The 22,416-nt window shown below is 32.6% G+C and overlaps 1 protein-coding gene across 1 annotated transcript; it reads right to left on the bottom strand.

Moving 5' to 3' along the window:
* Nucleotides 1-134: 134 nt before the first annotated feature.
* On the bottom strand, nucleotides 135-22,206 carry LOC147836008 (uncharacterized). Its single transcript, XM_087261340.1, has 2 exons — nucleotides 22,152-22,206; nucleotides 135-1,464 (listed from the first exon to the last, which is right to left on the bottom strand). Exon 2 carries the CDS (start codon nucleotides 1,332-1,334, stop codon nucleotides 807-809), a length of 528 nt encoding a protein of 175 aa, XP_087117466.1. The 5' UTR covers nucleotides 1,335-1,464; nucleotides 22,152-22,206; the 3' UTR covers nucleotides 135-806.
* Nucleotides 22,207-22,416: the final 210 nt, after the last annotated feature.

Here is a 22,416-nt window from a genome sequence, read left to right on the forward strand (position 1 = left end):
ATTTATGTGTTTTAGTAAAAGAAGACCCACCCATTTCAAGACAAGAAAAGTGTTGTTTTTTTTATTATTATTCAATATTCTTTAAATTAAGGTAATTAATTTAATGTTTAATAAATCTTTAATTCTTAATGTATGCAAGATTTTATTATTGTGTGTGTGTGTGTGTGTGTGTGTGTGTGTGTGTGTGTGTGTGTGTGTGTGTGTGTGTGTGTGTGTGTTTGTTGTGTATATTCCAGAGAAGAGCTAACAGTAGCATTGGTCCATCTGTAACTCCACATAAGCTGTAATGCTTAAGATTCTTCCAGTGATTCAGATGACATCTTCTGTATGGAGCACCAGGCCAATCTTCAACTGTCCAGAATCAGGTGGTTTGTCTTGGTCGGGCATCTCAGCTGAGACCTGTCCACTATGGGTGACCCTATCGGTAGCTGTGAAGTACCAGTGGCATAGCTCTCAGCATCACTGATGCACACAAGCCCTCACAGCACGTCAAGCTGCAAACCGTGTGAGGGACCCTAACCTACCCTAACCCAACAGCCAACACTAACAACCACTAATGTGCCAAAAACCACTCAGAGGAGACCAACAACGCGCAAGACACTGCCTAAAACCTTGCTAAACGCCTGCCAACATCCAGCAAACCATCCAAAGGAGCACTGACAATCACCAAAACCCTCCAGCAATGTGATCAAAACTTGAATGAAATGTCAAATGTGTTGTGTTGCAAACTTATTCTAGAACTATATACAATATATACAATATGTACATACGTGCCCTTGATCCTTCATCTGGCACTATATGGTGACTCAGTGCCTGGGCTTCTTCCTTCGGGGCTCCTTGGGCAGTGGCTCTTTGCTGATGTCCACCATGATCCGAGGAGGGATGCTGGACCCAGACTTGCTCTCAGTGATGACCACACGTCCATCAGCCTGCACGGTCTCCAGCAGTACAGGCCGGTCCAGCCTCTCCCACAGCCGCTGCTTCATCTCCAAGCCCCACTGAAGGTTGTACCGGCCTCGGCGTCTCTTCATGGTTGAGTCCATCACACTATGGAAGATGTGCTGATATTCTTGCACACTCCGGCCGTGGATGGAGATCGGCTCCTCCTGTGGACACTCACCCACTGAGGAGACTGATGCTGCGGGGCGGAGGACAGGAAGGACAGCTGCATTCCTCAGGTGTTTGTCCTCCAATGAAGTGTCCGACATGCAGCTGCCGGTGTCCGGCCTAGCCGTCGCTGCGCGCTCCTCAACGGAAGAGACGCGCTCCAGCTGGAAGTCTCTCAGGTGAGCAGGGAGAGTCCTGGCTCTTCTCGAGCGCCTCAGCGTCATCATGAACTCCAAAACAATTCCCCAAAGTAGACCAACAGGTAAAACTCAGTCAAAGGGAGATTTGTTTAGAGTTTTGTAGCGCGATGATCAGGATTGATAACTTTATAGACAGTTGTGTGGATTTTTAAACCATCTCGTGTTGCACTGCGGTCAAGCCAGCCGCGGTTCGGAAAAACACAGTCAAGCCAGCCGCGCTTTATATTTAGGTGCGCGCGTATTATTATCATTACGGTAATGTCAGCAGCCACACAGAGAGCGCTCCACAGAGCACCCATTTCGCCCAGAACAGAGAGATGACAACGAAATATAAGTTTATTCCCCTTTCCTCCCACGTATGCTTTATTAAACAATTTATTAGCTTTTTTGACTGTTGTTATTTTAAGAAATTGGTTTCTGGGCTTACCTTTAATTTCCTCAAGTTTATCTTTTTGCTTCAAATGATTTTATAGCAGATCAAACGGACAGAATAAATATACGATTTCTAAATACACAGAATGCGTTTCTACTTCTCCTAGCCAACTACAGTACATTGCAAATAAGGTTAAATGCAATTTTATACAACGTGCCTAACCTCAGAAAGTGAAAATAATCATGTAGTCCAACATAGCATTGTTTAAGTTACTAATATATGTTGGTTTTATTTAAAGGGGATTTAAAAGGTTATGTTTCTTTCAGTATATGGGATATGGGGCATTATTACACTTTAGATGACTGTAAAGACCTTATTATTTGTTATAAGTAGAATAGAACAACAATAAGATGCAGGAAGTCAAATACTAAGCATACATCATATGAAGCCTGTTTTACTGCAGCATTTTGGAAAAATGTACCATTAACACACTTTAAAGTGCTATAAAGAAATAAGTAGAAAAAAAAACAAAGTTTGGTTCTGATGGATGTACATGCATACCTCATGTGAAAGACCTCATTTAAGTTAACAGAAGAAAACTATGGACAGGACATCCAATATTATATGCATACCTCATAATAACTTACTGCAGCATTTTGGAGAAATGGGCTATTAATGAGCTATAAAGTCTTTAAAGTGTTATAAATACATTGTTTGAAATAAGTTAAATAAAAGAGTGATCAGGTCTGATACTAGATGTCCCATGCTATATGCATATATACAACATATGAATCCTTTTTACTGCAGCAATTTGGAAAAAAAATGCTCATTTAAAAGATGTAGAAAAAAAACAATAGTCAGGTCTTATACAGGACATCCCATACTAAACCTCATATAAAGACTTGTTACTGCAGCGTTTTGGAGAAATTGGGCATTAACATTACTCAAAGTGTTATGAAGACCCAATTTTCAATAAATAGACAAAAAACAATGATCAGTTCCTGTACAGAACATCACATACAATATGCATACTACATATAAACACTTCTTACTCCAGCAATCTGGAGAAGTGGGACATTAACAAAATATAAAGTGTTATAAAGACCCCATTTCGATTAAGAAGAAAGAAACAATGGTCAGTTCTTATTCAGGACAACCCATACTATATGTGTACTTCACATGAAATCTTTTTTACTGCAGCGTTTTGGAGAAACTGGGTATTAACCTATTATAAAGTGATATAAAAACCCCATTTCTAATAAGTAGAAAAAAACATTGGTCGGTTCTTATACAGGACATCCCATACTATATATGTACTTCACATGAAACCTTTTTACTGCAGCATTTTAGAGAAACGGGGTGTTAACATAGAAAAAAAGTACTATAAAGTCCCCCTTTCAAATAAGTAGAGAAAAACAATGGTCAGATCTTATACACGACACCCTTATCTCTGTGTGTACTTCACATGAAAGCTTTTTGCTGCAGCATTTTAAAGACACGGGGGAAGTAACATAGTATAAAGTAATATAAGGACCCCGTTTTAAATAAGTAGAAAAAAACAATAGTCAGTTCTTATACAGGACATACCATACTATATGTGTACTTCACATTAAACCTTCTTACTGCACTGTTTTGGAGAAATTGTATATTAATACGATTTAAAGTGTTATAAAGACCCCATTTTTGATAAGTAGAAAAAGACAATGGTCAGTTCTTACATAGGAAATCCCATACTAAGTACTTGACATGAAACTTTCTTACTGCACTGTTTTGGAGAAATGGGGTATTAACATAATATAAAGTGCTATAAAGACCCCATTTCCAATAAGTAGAAAGAAACAATGGTCAGCTCTTCTTCAGGACATCCCATACTATATGTGTACTTCACATAAAAACTTTTTACTCCACTGTTTTGGAGAAACGGGGTAATAACCTAATATAAAGTACTATAAAGACTGCATTTCAAATAAGTAGAAAAAAACAATAGTCAGTTCTTATACAGGACATACCATACTATATGTGTACTTCACATGAAACCTTTTTACTGCAGCATTTTGGAGAAAGGGGATATTAACATAATATAAAGTGCTATAAAGACCCCATTTCAAATAAGTAGAAAAAGACAATGGTCAGTTCTTATACAGGACATACCATACTATATATGTACTTCACAGGTAACCTTTTTACTGCAGCGTTTTGGAGAAAGGGGGTATTAACATAAAATAAAGTGCTATAAAGACAGCATTTCAAATAAGTAGAAAAAAACAATGGTCAGTTCTTATACAGGACATACCAAACTATATAAGTACTTCACATGAAACCTTTTTACAGCAGACTTTTGGAGAAAGGGGGTATTAACATAATATAAAGTGCTATAAAGACCCCATTTCAAATAAGTAGAAAAAGACAATGGTCAGTTCTTATACATGACATACCATACTATATATGTACTTCACATGAAACCTTTTTACTGCAGCATTTTGGAGAAACGGGGTATTAAGCCAATATAAAGTGCTATAAAGACCGCATTTCAAATAAGTAGAAAAAAACAATGGTCAGTTCTTATACAGGACATACCATACTATATGTGTACTTCACATGAAACCTTTTTACTGCAGCGTTTTTGGGAAACAGGGTAATAACAAATGATAAAGTGCTATAAAGAGCCCATTTCCAATAAGTAGAAAAAAACAATGGTCAGTTCTTACATAGGACATCCCATACTATGTACTTGACATGAAACTTTCTTACTGCACTGTTTTGGAGAAATGGGGTATTAACATAATATAAAGTACTATAAAGACCCCATTTCCAATAAGTAGAAAGAAACAATGGTCAGTTCTTATTCAGGACATCCCATACTTTATGTGTACTTCACATAAAAACTTTTTACTGCACTGTTTTGGAGAATTGGGGTAATAACCTAATATAAAGTGCTATAAAGACCCCATTTCAAATAAGTAGAAAAAGACAATGGTCAGTTCTTATACAGGACATCCCATACTATATCTGTACTTCACATGAAACCTATTTACTGCAGCGTTTTGGAGAAAGGGGGTATTAACATAATATAAATTGCTATAAAGACCGCATTTCAAATAAGTAGAAAAAAACAATGGTCAGTTCTTATACAGGACATACCATACTATATGTGTACTTCACATGAAACCTTTTTATTGCAGCATTTTGGAAAATTGGGGTATTAACATAATATAAAGTGCTTTAAAGACCCCATTTCAAATAAGTAGAAAAAGACAATGGTCAGTTCTTATACATGACATACTATACTATATATGTACTTCACATGAAACCTTTTTACTGCAGCATTTTGGAGAAACGGGGTATTAAGCCAATATAAAGTGCTATAAAGACCCTATTTCAAATAAGTAGAAAAAAACAATGGTCAGTTCTTATACAGGACATACCATACTATATAAGTACTTCACATGAAACCTTTTTACTGCAGCATTTTGGAGAAAGGGGGTATTAACATAATATAAAGTGCTATAAAGAGCCCATTTCAAATAAGTAGAAAAAAACAATGGTCAGTTCTTATACAGGACATCCCATACTATATGTGCACTTCACATGAAACATTTTTACTGCAGCGTTTTTGGGAAACAGGGTATTAACATATGATAAAGTGCTATAAAGAGCCCATTTCCAATAAGTAGAAAAAAACAATGGTCAGTTCTTACATAGGACATCCCATACTATGTACTTGACATGAAACTTTCTTATTGCACTGTTTTGGAGAAATGGGGTATTAACATAATATAAAGTACTATAAAGACCCCATTTCCAATAAGTAGAAAGAAACAATGGTCAGTTCTTATTCAGGACATCCCATACTATATGTGTACTTCACATAAAAACTTTTTACTGCACTGTTTTGTAGAAACGGGGTAATAACCTAATATAAAGTGCTATAAGGACCGCATTTCAAATAAGTAGAAAAAAACAATAGTCAGTTCTTATACAGAACATAGCATACTATATGTGTACTTCACATGAAACCTTTTTACTGCAGCATTTTGGAGAAAGGGGGTATTAACATAATATAAAGTGCTATAAAGACCCCATTTCCAATAAGTAGAAAGAAACAATGGTCAGTTCTCATTCAGGACATCCCATACTATATGTGTACTTCACATAAAAACTTTTTACTGCACTGTTTTGTAGAAACGGGGTAATAACCTAATATAAAGTGCTATAAAGACCGCATTTCAAATAAGTAGAAAAAAACAATAGTCAGTTCTTATACAGGACATAGCATACTATATGTGTACTTCACATGAAACCTTTTTACTGCAGCATTTTGGAGAAAGGGGGTATTAACATAATATAAAGTGCTATAAAGACCCCATTTCCAATAAGTAGAAAGAAACAATGGTCAGTTCTCATTCAGGACATCCCATACTATATGTGTACTTCACATAAAAACTTTTTACAGCACTGTTTTGGAGAAACGGGGTAATAACCTAATATAAAGTGCTATAAAGACCGCATTTCAAATAAGTTGAAAAAAACAATAGTCAGTTCTTATACAGGACATACCATACTATATGTGTACTTCACATGAAACCTTTTTACTGCAGCATTTTGGAGAAAGGGGGTATTAACATAATATAAAGTGCTATAAAGACCCCATTTCAAATAAGTAGGAAAAAGACAATGGTCAGTTCTTATACAGGACATCCCATACTATATCTGTACTTCACATGAAACCTATTTACTGCAGCGTTTTGGAGAAAGGGGGTATTAACATAATATAAAGTGCTATAAAGACCGCATTTCAAATAAGTAGAAAAAAACAATGGTCAGTTCTTATACAGGACATCCCATACTATATCTGTACTTCACATGAAACCTATTTACTGCAGCATTTTAAAGAAACGGCATATTAACATAATATAAAGTGCTATAAAGACCCCATTTCAAATAAGTAGAAAAAAACAATGGTCAGTTCTTATACATGACATACCATACTATATATGTACTTCACATGAAACCTTTTTACTGCAGCATTTTGGAGAAACGAGGTATTAAGCCAATATAAAGTGCTATAAAGACCCTATTTCAAATAAGTAGAAAAAAACAATGGTCAGTTCTTATACCGGACATACCATACTATATGTGTACTTCACATGAAACCTTTTTACTGCAGCATTTTGGAGAAAGGGGGTATTAACATTATATAAAGTGCTATAAAGACCCCATTTCAAATAAGTAGAAAAAAACAATGGTCAGTTCTTATACAGGACATACCATACTATATGTGCACTTCACATGAAACATTTTTACTGCAGCGTTTTTGGGAAACAGGGTATTAACATATGATAAAGTGCTATAAAGAGCCAATTTCCAATAAGTAGAAAAAAGCAATGGTCAGTTCTTACATAGGACATTCCATACTATGTACTTGACATGAAAATTTCCTACAGCACTGTTTTGGAGAAATGGGGTATTAACATAATATAAAGCACTATAAAGATCCCATTTCCAATAAGTAGAAAGAAACAATGGTCAGTTCTTATTCAGGACATCCCATACTATATGTGTACTTCACATAAAAACTTTTTACTGCACTCTTTTGGAGAAAAGGGGTAATAACCTAATATAAAGTGCTATAAAGACCGCATTTCAAATAAGTAGAAAAAAACAATAGTCAGTTCTTATACAGGACATACCATACTATATGTGTACTTCACATGAAACCTTTTTACTGCAGCATTTTGGAGAAACAGGGTATTAACATAATATAAAGTGCTATAAAGACCCCATTTCAAATAAGTAGAAAAAAACAATAGTCAGTTCTTATACAGGACATCGCATACTTTATGTGTACTTCACATGAAACCTTTTTACTAAAGCATTTTGGAGAAACAGGGTATTAATATATTATAAAGTACTATAAAGACCGCATTTCAAATAAGTAGAAAAAAACAATGGCCAGTTCTTATACAGTACATCCCATACTATAAATTTACTTCACATGAAACCTTTTTACTGCAGCATTTTAAAGAAATGGGGTATTAACATAATATAATATAACTTAATATAACAATTTAGTCTCCACTTTCCTTACTAATATGCAACTACCTCTCTGACTCCCCCACTAACTATTAAAAAAATACTAATGTTTTGCTTCTCACACTCTTTACACACCTGAAACTTGCCTACAGCACTTATTCATTGTTGCTCTAACAGTTGTGTAAATTGCTTCCTTGTCCTCATTTGTAAGTCGCTTTGGATAAAAGCGTCTGCTAAATGACTAAATGTAAACGTATAAAGTACTAAAAAGACCGCATTTTAAATAAGTAAAAAAAAACAATGGTCAAATCTTATACAGGACATCCCATACTATATATGTACTTCACATGAAAACTTTTTACTGCAGCATTTTAAAGAAACGGGGGATTTAACATAATATAAAGTACTATAAAAACCCCATTTTAAATAAGTAGAAAAAAACAATGATCTGTTCTTATATAGGACATTTCATACTATACGTGTACTTCACATTAAACCTTCTTACTGCACTGTTTTGGAGAAACTGGTATTAAAATAGAAAAAAGTACTAATAAGACCCTATTTCAATTAAGTGGAAAAAATCAATGGTCAGTTCTTACATAGGACATCCCATACTATATGTGTACTTCACATGAAACCTTTTTACTGTAGCATTTTAAAGAAATGGGCTATTAATATAATATAAAGTACTTTAAAGACCGCATTTTAAATAGGTAGAAAAAAACAATTGTCAGTTGTTATACAGGACATCCCATACTATATGTGTACTTCACATGAAAACTTCTTACTGCACTGTTTTGGAGAAGCGGGGTATTAACTTGATAATATAAAGTGATATAAAAACCCCATTTCAAATAAGTAGAAAAAACAATGGTCAGTTCTTATACAGGACATCCCATACTATATATCTACTTCACATAAAACTTTTTTACTCCAGCATTTTAAAGAAATTGGGTATTAACATAATATAAACACAGCATTTTAAATAAGTAGAAAAAAACATTGGTCAGTTCTTGTACAGGATATTTCATAGTATATGTGTACTTCACATGAACCTTTTTACTGCAGCATTTTAAAGAAATGGGGTATTAACATAATATAAAGTGATATAAAAACCTCATTAAAAAATAAGTAGAAAAAACAATGGTCAGTTCTTATACAGGACATCCCATACTATTTATGTACTTCACATGAAACCTTTTTACTGCAGCAATTTAAAGAAACTGGCTGTTAACATAATATAAAGTACTATAAACACCCCATTTCAAATAAGTAGAAAAAAACAATGGTCAGTATTATTGTTTAAGTAGAAAAAACAATGGTCAATTCTTATACAGGACATCCTATACTATATGTCTACTTCACACTAAACCTTCTAACTGCACTGCTTTGGGGAAATGGGGTATAGATCTAATATAAAGTGCTATAAAGACCGCATTTCAAGTAGAAAAAAACAATTGTCAGTTCTCATACAGGACATCCCATACTATGTGTGTACTTCACATACAATCTTTTTACTGCAGCATTTTAAAGAAACGGGGTATTAACATAATATAAAGTACTATAAAGACCGCATTTTAAATAAGTAGAAAAAAATTAATGGTTGATTCTTATATAGGACATCCAATACTATATATGTAACTATATGTGTATCACATGAAACCTTTTTACTGCAGCATTTTGGAGAAATGGGGTATTAACCCATTATAAAGTGCTATAAAGACCACAGTTTAAATAAGTAGAAGACAACAATAGTCAGTTCTTATACAGGATATTCCATACTATATGGGTACTTCACATAAAGCCTTTTTACTTCAGTGTTTTGGAGAAACAGGGTATTAACATATTACAAAGTGCTATAAAGACCCCATTTCAAATAAGTAGAAAAAACAATGGTCAGTTCATATATAGGACATCCCATACTATGTGTGTACTTCACATGAAACCTTTTTATTGCAGCATTTTGAAGAAATGGGGTATTAACCTATTATAAAGTGCTACAAAGACCGTATGTCAAATAAGTAGAAAAAAACATTGGTCAGTTCTTATATAGGACATCCCATACTATATGCGTACTTCACATGGAACATTCTTACTGCAGCATTTTCGAGAAATGGGATATTAACATATTACAAAGTGCTATAAAGACCCAATTTCTAATAAGTAGAAGAAAACAATTGCCAGTTTTTATACAGGGCGTCCTATACTATACACATACTTCATGTGAAGACTTCTCACCAAATAATTTTGGAGAAATTGGGAAATAACAAAATTCAAGTGTTTTAAAGACCCCATTTTTGAGAAGTAGAATACAAAAATAGTTTTGTAGAGGACATCTCATAAAATTTGCATACATCATATGAAGCCTTCTTACTACTACATTTTAGAGAAATGGGGCACTAACATAATATGAAGTTCTATAAAGACAAAATGCCGCAGTAGGATGGTTTCATGTAAATTATGCATACAGTGAGGGACGTCCTGTACAAAAACATAAAGCATTTTATATTATGTTAATGGCCCAATTCTCCAAAAAACTGAAGTAACAAGTGTTCATGTGAAGTATGCTTATAATATAGGATGTCCTGCATAAGAGCTGACCATTGTTTTCTTCTACTTACAAGAAATTGGGTCTTTGAAACACTTTAAATTATGTTAAACCTCATTTCTCAAAAACCCTGCTGTAATAAGGTTTTTATTTGAAGTACACATTTAGTATGGGAAGTCCTGTACAATAACTAATCATTGTTTTTTTAATACTTTTTAGAAATGGGGTCTTTATAACATTTTGAATTATAATAATACCCAATTGTTCAGTAAAAAGGTTCCATGTGAAGTACAGATATAGTATGGGATGTCATGTATAAGAACTGACATTGTTTTTTTTTTTCAACTTATTTGAATTGGGGTCTTTATAACACTTTATAATATGTTAATACCTAATTTTTCCAAAACACTGGAGTAAAAAGGTTTCAGGTCAAGTACACACATAGTATGGGATGTCCTGAATAAGAACTGACCACTGTTTTTTTTCTAATTATTTGAAATGCGGTCTTTATAGCACTTTATAATATTTGAATACCCAATTTCTCCAAAACGCTGCATTAAAAAGGTTTCATGTCAAGTGCAGAAAGTATAGGATGTCCTGTATAAGAACTGACCATTGTTTTTTCTACTTATTTGAAATGGGGTTTTTATATTACTTTATATTATTATGTTAATACCCCATTTCTCCAAAACAGTGCAGTAAAAAGGTTTCATGTGAAGTACACACATAGTATGGGATGTCCTGTATAAGAACTGACCATTGTTTCTTTCTACTTATTAAAAATGGGTTTTTTATAGAACTTTATATGTTAAAACCCCGTTTCTCCAAATGATGCAGTAAAAAGGCTTTTTGTGAAGTGCACATATAGTATGGGATGTCCTGTATAAGAACTAACCATTATTTTTTTCTACTTATTTGAAATGTGGTCTTTATAGCACTTTATATTAGGTTAATACCCCGTTTCTTTAAAATGCTGCAGTAAAAAGGTTTCATGTGAAGTACATATATAGTATAGGATGTCCTGAATAAGAACTGACCAATGTTTTCTTTTTTACTTATTTAAAATTGGGTTTTTATATCACCTTATATTATGCAAATATCCCATTTCTTCTAAACAGTGCAGTGAGAAGTTTTTATGTCGAAGACGCATATAGTATGGCATGTCCTGTTTTAGAACTGACCAATGTTTTTTTCTACTTATTTGAAATGCGGTCTTTATAGCACTTTATAATATGTTAATACCCGATTTTCTTTAAATGCTGCAGTAAAAAGGTTTCATGTTAAGTACACAAAGTATAGGATGTCCTGTAAAAGAACTGACCATTGTTTTTTCTACTTATTTGAAATGAGGTTTTTATATCACTTTATAGTATGTTAATACCCCATTACTCCAAAACAGTGCAGTAAGAAGGTTTAATGTGAAGTACACGTATAGTATGAGATGTCCTGTATAAGAACTGACCATTGTTTTTTTTCTACTTATTTGAAATGGGGTCCTTATAGCACTTTATATTATGTTAATTCCCCATTTCTCCAAAGTGCTGCAGTAAATAGGTTTTATGTGAAGTACAGGTATAGTATGGGATGTCCTGTACAAGAACTGACCATTGTTTTTTTCTACTTATTTTAAATGTGGTCTTTATAGCACTTTATATTAGGTTATTACCCCGTTTCCCCAAAACGGTACAGTAAAAAGGTTTCATGTGAAGTACACATATGGTATGGGATGTCCTGTATTAGATCTGACCATTGTTTTTTTCTACTTTTTTAAAATTCAGTCTTTATAGTACTTTAAATTATATTAATACCCTATCTCTGAAAAATGCTGCAGTAAAAAGGTTTCATGTGAAGTACACATATAGTATGGGATGTCATATGTAAGAATTGACCATTCTTTTTTCTACTTATTTAAAATGGGGTCCTTATAGTACTTTATACTATGTTAATTCCCCTGTTTCTTTAAAATGCTGCAGTTAAAAGTTTTCATGTAAAGTACACGTATAGATTAGGATGTCCTGTTTAAGAACTGACCATTGTTTTTTTTTCTATTTATTTGAAATAAGGTCTTTATAGTACTTTATATTATGTTAATACCCTGTTTCTTTAAAATGCTGCAGTAAAAAGGTTTCATGTGAAGTACATAAATAGCATGGGATGTCCTGTATAAGAACTGACCGCTGTTTTTTCTACTTATTTGAAATGCAGTCTTTATAGTACTTTATATTAGATTAATACCCCATTTCTCCAAAGCAGTGCAGTAAGATGGTTTATTGTGAAGTACACATATGGTATAGGATATCATGTAAAAGAACTGACCATTGTTTTTTCTACTTATTTGAAATTAGGTTTTTATATCACTTTATAGTATGTTAATACCCCGTTACTCCAAAACAGTGCAGTAAAAAGGTTTCATGTGAAGTACAGATATAGTATAGGATGTCCTGTATAAGAACTGACCATTGTTTTTTCTACTTATTAGAAATAGGGTCCTTATAACACTTTAAATCATATTAATATACAATTTCTCCAAAACAGTGCAGTAAGAAGGTTTAATGTGAAGTACACATATAGTATGAAATGTCCTGTATAAGACCTGACCATTGTTTTTTTCTACTTATTTAAAATAAAGTCTTTATAGTACTTTATATTTTGTTAATACCTCATTTCTTTAAAATGCTGCAGTAAAAAGCTTTTATTTGAAGTACACACATTGTCACGAAATGGGGAATGATCACAAAATGCAAAAAATCCAAGTGCAGCAATTTATTATAACAAAGACTAAGGTTTCCAAAAGACAAAGGTTTCCAAACTTGAACAGAACTAAAGCAGGATGCAAATTTAGTCCAAACAAGAGAACAGGCAAAAATCCAAAAACGAGTAAATACAAAAACAGGGTAGGAGTGCTAAAGAGTGCTAACGAAAACAAACACAAAACAGGAATCCAAGAATTATCAAAATACAAAAACTAGATGACCAGACAAACATACCAAATGTGAGGAGCTAACAAAATCCTAAGGCAACTAAAACAGAGGACAAGAGGGTTTATAAAGACAGGACTAAATTACCAAACACAAAACAGCTGTAACATAACACAATCAGTAATACAAAGGATTATGGGAAATGAAGTGAAACTACAAAACAAACTAGTGCCCTCAAGTGTCCAAACTAGGGCACTGCAACAGGTGTGACACACATAGATTAGAATGTCCTGTATAATATCTGACCATTGTTTTTTTCAACTTATTTGAAAGGGGGTCTTTATAGTACTTTTTTCAATAAATACCCCGTTTCTCCAAAATGCTGCAGTAATAAGGTTTCATGTGAAGTACATATATAGTATGGGATGTCCTGTATAAGAACTGACCATTGTTTTTTTCTACTTATTTGAAATGGGGTTTTTATACCACTTTATATTATGTTAATACCTCATTTCTCCAAAGCAGTGCTGTAAGAATGTTTAATGTGATGTAAACACATAGTATGGAATGTCCTGTACAAGAACTGACCATTGTTTTTTCTACTTATTTGAAATGGGGTCTTTATAGCACTTTATATTATGTTAATACCCCATTTCTCCAAAATGCTGCAGTAAATAGGTTTCATGTGAAGTACAGATATAGTATGGGATGTCCTGTATAAGAACTGACCATTGTCTTTTTCCTACTTATTTGAAATGGGGTCTTTATAGCACTTTATATTAGGTTAATACCCCCTTTCTCCAAAATGCTGCAGTAAAAAGGTTTCATGTGAAGTACACACATAGTATGGGATGTGCTGTATAAGAACTGACCATTGTTATTTTTCTACTTATTTAAAATGCAGTCTTTATAGTATTTTATTTTATGTTAATACCCTGTCTCTTTAAAATGTTGCAGTAAAAAGGTTTCATGTGAAGTACATATATAGCATGGGATGTCCTGTATAAGAACTGACTATTGTTTTTTTCTTCTTATTAGAAATGGGGTCTTTATAGCACTTTATATCATGTTAATACCCCCTTTCTCCAAAATGCTGCAGTAAAAAGGTTTCATGTAAAGTACACATATAGTATGGTATGTCCTGTATAAGAACTGACCATTGTCTTTTTCTACTTATTTGAAATGGGGTCTTTAAAGCACTTAATATTGGCTTAATACCCAGTTTCTCCAAAATGCTGCAGTAAAAAGGTTTCATGTGAAGTACATATATAGTATGGTATGTCATGTATAAGAACTGAACATTGTCTTTTTCTACTTATTTGAAATGGGGTCTTTAAAGCACTTAATATTATGTTAATACCCCCTTTCTCCAAAATGCTGCAGTAAAAAGGTTTCATGTGAAGTACACATATAGTATGGTATGTCCTGTATAAGAACTGACCATTGTTTTTTTCTACTTATTTGAAATGCGGTCTTTATAGCACTTTATATTAGGTTAATACCCCCTTTCTCCAAAACGCTGCAGTAAATAGGTTTCATGTGAAGTACAGATATAGTATGGTATGTCATGTATAAGAACTGACCATTGTCTTTTTCTACTTATTTGAAATGGGGTCTTTAAAGCACTTTATATCATGTTAATACCCCCTTTCTCCAAAATGCTGCAGTAAAAAGGTTTCATGTGAAGTACACATATAGTATGGTATGTCCTGTATAAGAACTGACTATTGTTTTTTTCTACTTTTTTGAAATGCGGTCTTTATAGCACTTTATATTAGGTTATTACCTCAATTCTCCAAAACAGTGCAGTAAAAAGTTTTTATGTGAAGTACACAAAAAGTATGGGATGTCCTGAATAAGAACTGACCATTGTTTCTTTCTACTTATTGGAAATGGGGTCTTTATAGTACTTTATATTATGTTAATACCCCATTTCTCCAAAACAGTGCAGTAAGAAAGGTTTATGTCAAGTACATAGTATGGGATGTCCTATGTAAGAACTGACCATTGTTTTTTCTACTTATTGGAAATGGGCTCTTTATAGCACTTTATCATATGTTAATACCCTGTTTCCCAAAAACGCTGCAGTAGAAATGTTTCTAGTGAAGTGCACATATAGTATGACATGTCCTGTATAAGAACTGACCATTGTTTTTTTCTACTTATTTAAAATAAACTCTTTATAGTACTTTATATTATGTTAATACCCCGTTTCTTTAAAATGCTGCAGTAAAAAGCTTTTATGTGAAGTACACACATAGATTAGGATGTCCTGTATAAGATCTGACCATTTTTTTTTCTACTTATTTGAAAGGGGGTATTTATAGTACTTTTTCTATGTAATACCCTGTTTCTCCAAAATGCTGCAGTAAAAAGGTTTCATGTGAAGTACACATATAGTATGGGATGTCCTGTATAAAAACTGACAATTGTTTTTTCTACTTATTTGAAATGGGGTTTTTATATCACTTTATATTATGATGTTAATACCCCGCTTCTCCAAAACAGTGCAGTAAGAAGTTTTCATGTGAGGTACACATATAGTATGGGATGTCCTGTATAACAACTGACAAATGTTTTTTCCTTCTTATTTAAAATGCGGTTTTTATAGTACTTTATATTATGTTAATATCCTGTTTCTTTAAAATGCTGCAGCATAAAGATTTCATGTGAAGTACACACATAGATTAGCATGTCCTGTATAAGATCTGACCATTGTTTTTTTCTACTTATTTGAAATGGGGTTTTTATACAACTTTATGTTATGTTAATACCTCATTTCTCCAAAACAGTGCAGTAAGAATGTTTCATGTGATGTACACACAAAATATGGAATGTCTTGTACAAAAACTGACCATTGTTTTTTTCTACTTATTTGAAATGGGGTCTTTATAGCACTTTATATTATCTTAATACCCCATTTCTCTAAAATGCTGCAGTAAATAGGTTTCATGTGAAGTACAGATATAGTATGGGATGTCATGTATATTAACTGAACATTGTTTTTTTCTACTTATTTAAATTGGGGTCTTTATAACACTTTGAAATATAATATTATACAATTTCTCCAAAACACTGCAGTAATAAGGTTTTATGGGATGTACTGTATAAGAACTGGCCATTGTTTTTTTCTACTTATTTGAAATGCGGTCTTTATAGTACTTTATAATATGTTAATACCCTGTTTCTCCAAAACGCTTTAGTAAAAAGGTTTCATGTAAAGTCCACACATAGTATGGGATGTCCTGTGTAAGAACTGACCATTGTTTTTTTCTACTTATTTAAAATGCGGTCTTTATATTATTTTATATTATGTTAATACCCCGTCTCTTTAAAATGCTGCAGTAAAAAGGTTTCTCGTGAAGTACATATATAGTATGGGATGTCCTGTATAAGAACTGACCATTGTTTTTTTCTACTTATTTAAAATGCGGTCTTTATAGTATTTTATATTTTGTTAATACCCCGTCTCTTTAAAATGCTGCAGTAAAAAGGTTTCATGTGAAGTACATATATAGTATGGGATGTCCGGTATAAGAACTGACCATTGTTTTTTTCTACTTATTTGAAATGGGGTCTTTATAGCACTTTATTTTATGTTAATACCCCATTTCTCAAAAATGCTGCAGTAAATAGGTTTCATGTAAAGTAGAGATATAGTATGGGATGTCCTGTACAATAACTGACCATTGTTTTTTTCTACTTATTTAAATTGGGGTCTTTATAACACTTTGAAATGTAATATTAATCAATTTCTCCAAAACACTGCAGTAATAAGGTTTCATGTGAAGTCCACACATAGTATGGGATGTCCTGTGTAAGAACTGACCATGGTTTTTTCTACTTATTTAAAATGCGGTCTTTATAGTATTTTATATTTTGTTAATACCCCGTCTCTTTAAAATGCTGCAGTAAAAAGGTTTCATGTGAAGTACATATATAGTATGGGATGTCCTGTATAAGAACTGACCATTGTTTTTTTCTACTTAATTGAAATGGGGTCTTTATAGCACTTTATTTTATGTTAATACCCCATTTCTCTAAAATGCTGCAGTAAATAGGTTTCATGTAAAGTAGAGATATAGTATGGAATGTCCTGTACAATAACTGACCATTGTTTTTTTCTACTTATTTAAATTGGGGTCTTTATAACACTTTGAAATGTAATATTAATCAATTTCTCCAAAACACTGCAGTAATAAGGTTTCATGTGAAGTCCACACATAGTATGGGATGTCCTGTGTAAGAACTGACCATTGTTTTTTTCTACTTATTTAAAATGCGGTCTTTATAGTATTTTATATTATGTTAATACCCCGTCTCTTTAAAATGCTGCAGTAAAAAGGTTTCATGTGATGTACATATATAGTATGGGATGTCCTGTGTAAGAACTGACCATTGTTTTTTTCTACTTTTTTTAAAATGCGGTCTTTATAGTATTTTATATTATGTTAATACCCCGTCTCTTTAAAATGCTGCAGTAAAAAGCTTTCATGTGAAGTACATATATAGTATGGGATGTCCTGTATAAGAACTGACCATTGTTTTTTTCTACTTATTTAAATTGGGGTCTTTATAACACTTTGAAATATAATAATATACAATTTCTCCAAAACACTGCAGTAATAAGGTTTCATGTGAAGTTCACACATAGTATGGGATGTCCTGTATAAGAACTGACCATTTTTTTTTCTACTTATTTGAAATGGGGTCTTTATAGCACTTTATTTTATGTTAATACCCCATTTCTCTAAAATGCTGCAGTAAATAGGTTTCATGTAAAGTAGAGATATAGTATGGGATGTCCTGTACAATAACTGACCATTGTTTTTTTCTACTTATTTAAATTGGGGTCTTTATAACACTTTGAAATGTAATATTAATCAATTTCTCCAAAACACTGCAGTAATAAGGTTTCATGTGAAGTCCACACATAGTATGGGATGTCCTGTGTAAGAACTGACCATTGTTTTTTTCTACTTATTTAAAATGCGGTCTTTATAGTATTTTATATTATGTTAATACCCCGTCTCTTTAAAATGCTGCAGTAAAAAGGTTTCATGTGACGTACATATATGGTATGGGATGTCCTGTGTAAGAACTGACCATTGTTTTTTTCTACTTTTTTTAAAATGCGGTCTTTATAGTATTTTATATTATGTTAATACCCCGTCTCTTTAAAATGCTGCAGTAAAAAGCTTTCATGTGAAGTACATATATAGTATGGGATGTCCTGTATAAGAACTGACCATTGTTTTTTTCTACTTATTTAAATTGGGGTCTTTATAACACTTTGAAATATAATAATATACAATTTCTCCAAAACACTGCAGTAACAAGGTTTCATGTGAAGTTCACACATAGTATGGGATGTCCTGTATAAGAACTGACCATTATTTTTTTCTACTTATTAAAAATGGGGTCTTTATAGTATTTTTTATTATGTTAATACCATGTCTCTTTAAAATGCTGCAGTAAAAAGGTTTCATGTGAAGTATATATATAGTATGGGATGTCCTGTATAAGAACTGACTATTGTTTTTTTCTACTTATTAGAAATGGGGTCTTTATAGCACTTTATAATATGTTAATACCCCATGTCTGAAAAATGCTGCAGTAAAAAGGTTTCATGTGAAGTACACATAGAGTATGGGATGTCCTATATAAGAACTGACCATTGTTTTTTTCTACTTATTAGAAATAGGGTCCTTATAACACTTTAAATCATATTAATACCCCATTTCTCCAAAACAGTGCAGTAAGAAGGTTTAATGTGAGGTACACACATAGTATGAATTGTCCTGTATAAGAACTGACCATTGTTTTTTTCTACCTATTTAAAATAAACTCTTTATAGTACTTTATATTATGTTAATACCCTGTTTCTTTAAAATGCTGCAGTAAAAAGCTTTTATGTGAAGTAAACACATAGATTAGGATGTCCTGAATAAGATCTGACCATTGTTTTTTTTCTACTTATTTGAAAGGGGATATTTATAGTACTTTTTCTATGTAATACCCTGTTTCTCCAAAATGCTGCAGTAAAAAGGTTTCATGTGAAGTACACATATAGTCTGGGATGTACTGTATAACAACTGACAATTGTGTTTTCTACTTATTTGAAATGGGGTTTTTATGCAACTTTATGTTATGTTAATACCTCATTTCTCCAAAACAGTGCAGTAAGAATGTTTCATGTGATGTACACACATAATATGGAATGTCTTGTACAAAAACTGACCATTGTTTTTTTATACTTATTTGAAATGGGGTCTTTATAGCACTTTATATTATCTTAATACCCCATTTCTCTAAAATGCTGCAGTAAATAGGTTTCATGTGAAGTACAGATATAGTATGGGATGTCATGTATATTAACTGACCATTCTTTTTTTCTACTTATTTAAATTGGGGTCTTTATAACACTTTGAAATATAATATTATACAATTTCTCCAAAACACTGCAGTAATAAGGTTTTATGGGATGTACTGTATAAGAACTGGCCATTGTTTTTTTCTACTTATTTGAAATGCGGTCTTTATAGTACTTTATAATATGTTAATACCCTGTTTCTCCAAAACGTTGGAGGTTTCATGTGAAGTCCACACATAGTATGGGATGTCCTGTGTAAGAACTGACCATTGTTTTTTTTCTACTTATTTAAAATGCGGTCTTTATAGTATTTTATATTATGTTAATACCCCGTCTCTTTAAAATGCTGCAGTAAAAAGGTTTCATGTGATGTACATATATAGTATGGGATGTCCTGTGTAAGAACTGACCATTGTTTTTTTCTACTTTTTTTAAAATGCGGTCTTTATAGTATTTTATATTATGTTAATACCCCGTCTCTTTAAAATGCTGCAGTAAAAAGCTTTCATGTGAAGTACATATATAGTATGGGATGTCCTGTATAAGAACTGACCATTGTTTTTTTCTACTTATTTAAATTGGGGTCTTTATAACACTTTGAAATATAATAATATACAATTTCTCCAAAACACTGCAGTAATAAGGTTTCATGTGAAGTTCACACATAGTATGGGATGTCCTGTATAAGAACTGACCATTATTTTTTTCTACTTATTTGAAATGGGGTCTTTATAGCACTTTATTTTATGTTAATACCCCATTTCTCTAAAATGCTGCGGTAAATAGGTTTCATGTAAAGTAGAGATATAGTATGGGATGTCCTGTACAATAACTGACCATTGTTTTTTTCTACTTATTTAAATTGGGGTCTTTATAACACTTTGAAATGTAATATTAATCAATTTCTCCAAAACACTGCAGTAATAAGGTTTCATGTGAAGTCCACACATAGTATGGGATGTCCTGTGTAAGAACTGACCATTGTTATTTTTCTACTTATTAGAAATAGGGTCCTTATAACACTTTAAATCATATTAATATACAATTTCTCTAAAACAGTGCAGTAAGAAGATTTAATGTGAAGTACACATATAGTATGGGATGTCCTGTATAAGAACTGACCATTGTTTTTTTCTACTTATTTGAATTGGGTTTTTTATAGCACTTTAAAATATGTTAATACCCTGTTCCTCCAAAACACTGTAGTTAAAAGTTTTCTTGTGTAGTACAGATATAGTATGGTATGTCCTGTATAAGAACTGACCATTGTTTTTTCCTACTTATTTGAAATGTAGTCTTTATAGCACTTTTTATTAGGTTATTAGCCTGTTTCTCCAAAACAGTGCAGTAAAAAGATTTCATATGAAGTACACATATAGCATGGGATGTTCTGTACAGGAACTGATCATTGTTTTTGTCTACTTATTGGAAATTGGGTCTTTATAACACTGAGTAATGTTAATACCCAATTTCTCCAAAACACTGCAGTAACAAGTCTTTATTTGAAGTTTAGAATGTGATGTCCTGTATCAGACCTGACTATTGTTTTTTTCTACATATTTTAAATGAGCAATTTTTTTCCAAATTGCTGAAGTAAAAAGTATTCAGATGTAGTATATATGCATATAGCATGGGACATCCAGTATCAAACCAGATCAGTCTTTTATTTAACTTATGTCAAACAATGTATTTATAGCACTTTAAAGACTTTATAGCTCAATAATAGCACATTTCTCCAAAATGCTGCAGTAAGTTATTATGAGGTATGCATATAATATTGGATGTCCTGTCCATTGTTTTCTTCTGCTCACCTAAATGAGGTCTTTTACATGAGGTATTCATGTACATCCTGTATCAGAACCAAACTTTGTTTTTTTACTACTTATTTCTTTATAGCACTTCAAAGTGTGTTAATGGTACATTTCTCCAAAATGCTGCAGTAAAACAGGCTTCATATGATGTATGCTTAGTATTTGACTTCCTGCATCAGATCTTATTGTTGTTCTATTCTACTTATAACAAATAATCAGGTCTTTACAGTCATCTAAAGTGTAATAATGCCCCATATCCCATATACTGAAAGAAGCATAACCTTTTAAATCCCCTTTAAATGAAATAAACATAAATTTGTAATTCAAATAATGTTTTGTTGGACTACTTTATGATTGTTTTCACTTTCTGAGGTTAGCCACGTTGTATAAAATTGCATTTAACCTTACTTGCAATGTACTGTAGTTGGCTAGGAGAAGTAGAAACGCATTCTGTGTATTTAGAAATCGTATATTTATTCTGTCCGTTTGATCTGCTATAAAATCATTTGAAGCAAAAAGATAAACTTGAGGAAATTAAAGGTAAGCCCAGAAACTTAAAATAACAACAGTCAAAAAAAGCTAATAAATTGTTTAATAAAGCATACGTGGGAGGAAAGGGGGATAAACTTATATTTCGTTGTTATCTCTCTGTTCTGGGCGAAAGGGGTGCTCTGTGGAGCGCTCTCTGTGTGGCTGCTGACATTACCGTAATGATAATAATACGCGCGCACCGAAATATAAAGCGCGGCTGGCTTGACTGTGTTTTTCCGAACCGCGGCTGGCTTGACCGCAGTCAAGTTGCCGTGGTGACAGGGTCATTTAAATGTAAACAATAATTGATATAATCAGCGTTAAGTCAAGTAGCGCAGCACGAGCTGTATGTACAGTGCAGTTCTTGTTAAATGGTAATAAACACTGAAAATATTTTAATTATTATTAGGTATAATAATAGAGGGCCCACATGATACCTAATTAAATATTTTCCCCGTCTTCCTTTATTATGATATTTTTACTTTTGAATTTGAAATTCGTCATTTTCCACGTCAGAAATTT

This window comes from Danio rerio, chromosome 7 (genome assembly GCF_052040795.2).
Source record: "Danio rerio strain M-AB ecotype USA chromosome 7, GRCz13ab, whole genome shotgun sequence".
Classification (NCBI taxonomy): Eukaryota; Metazoa; Chordata; class Actinopteri; order Cypriniformes; family Danionidae; genus Danio; species Danio rerio.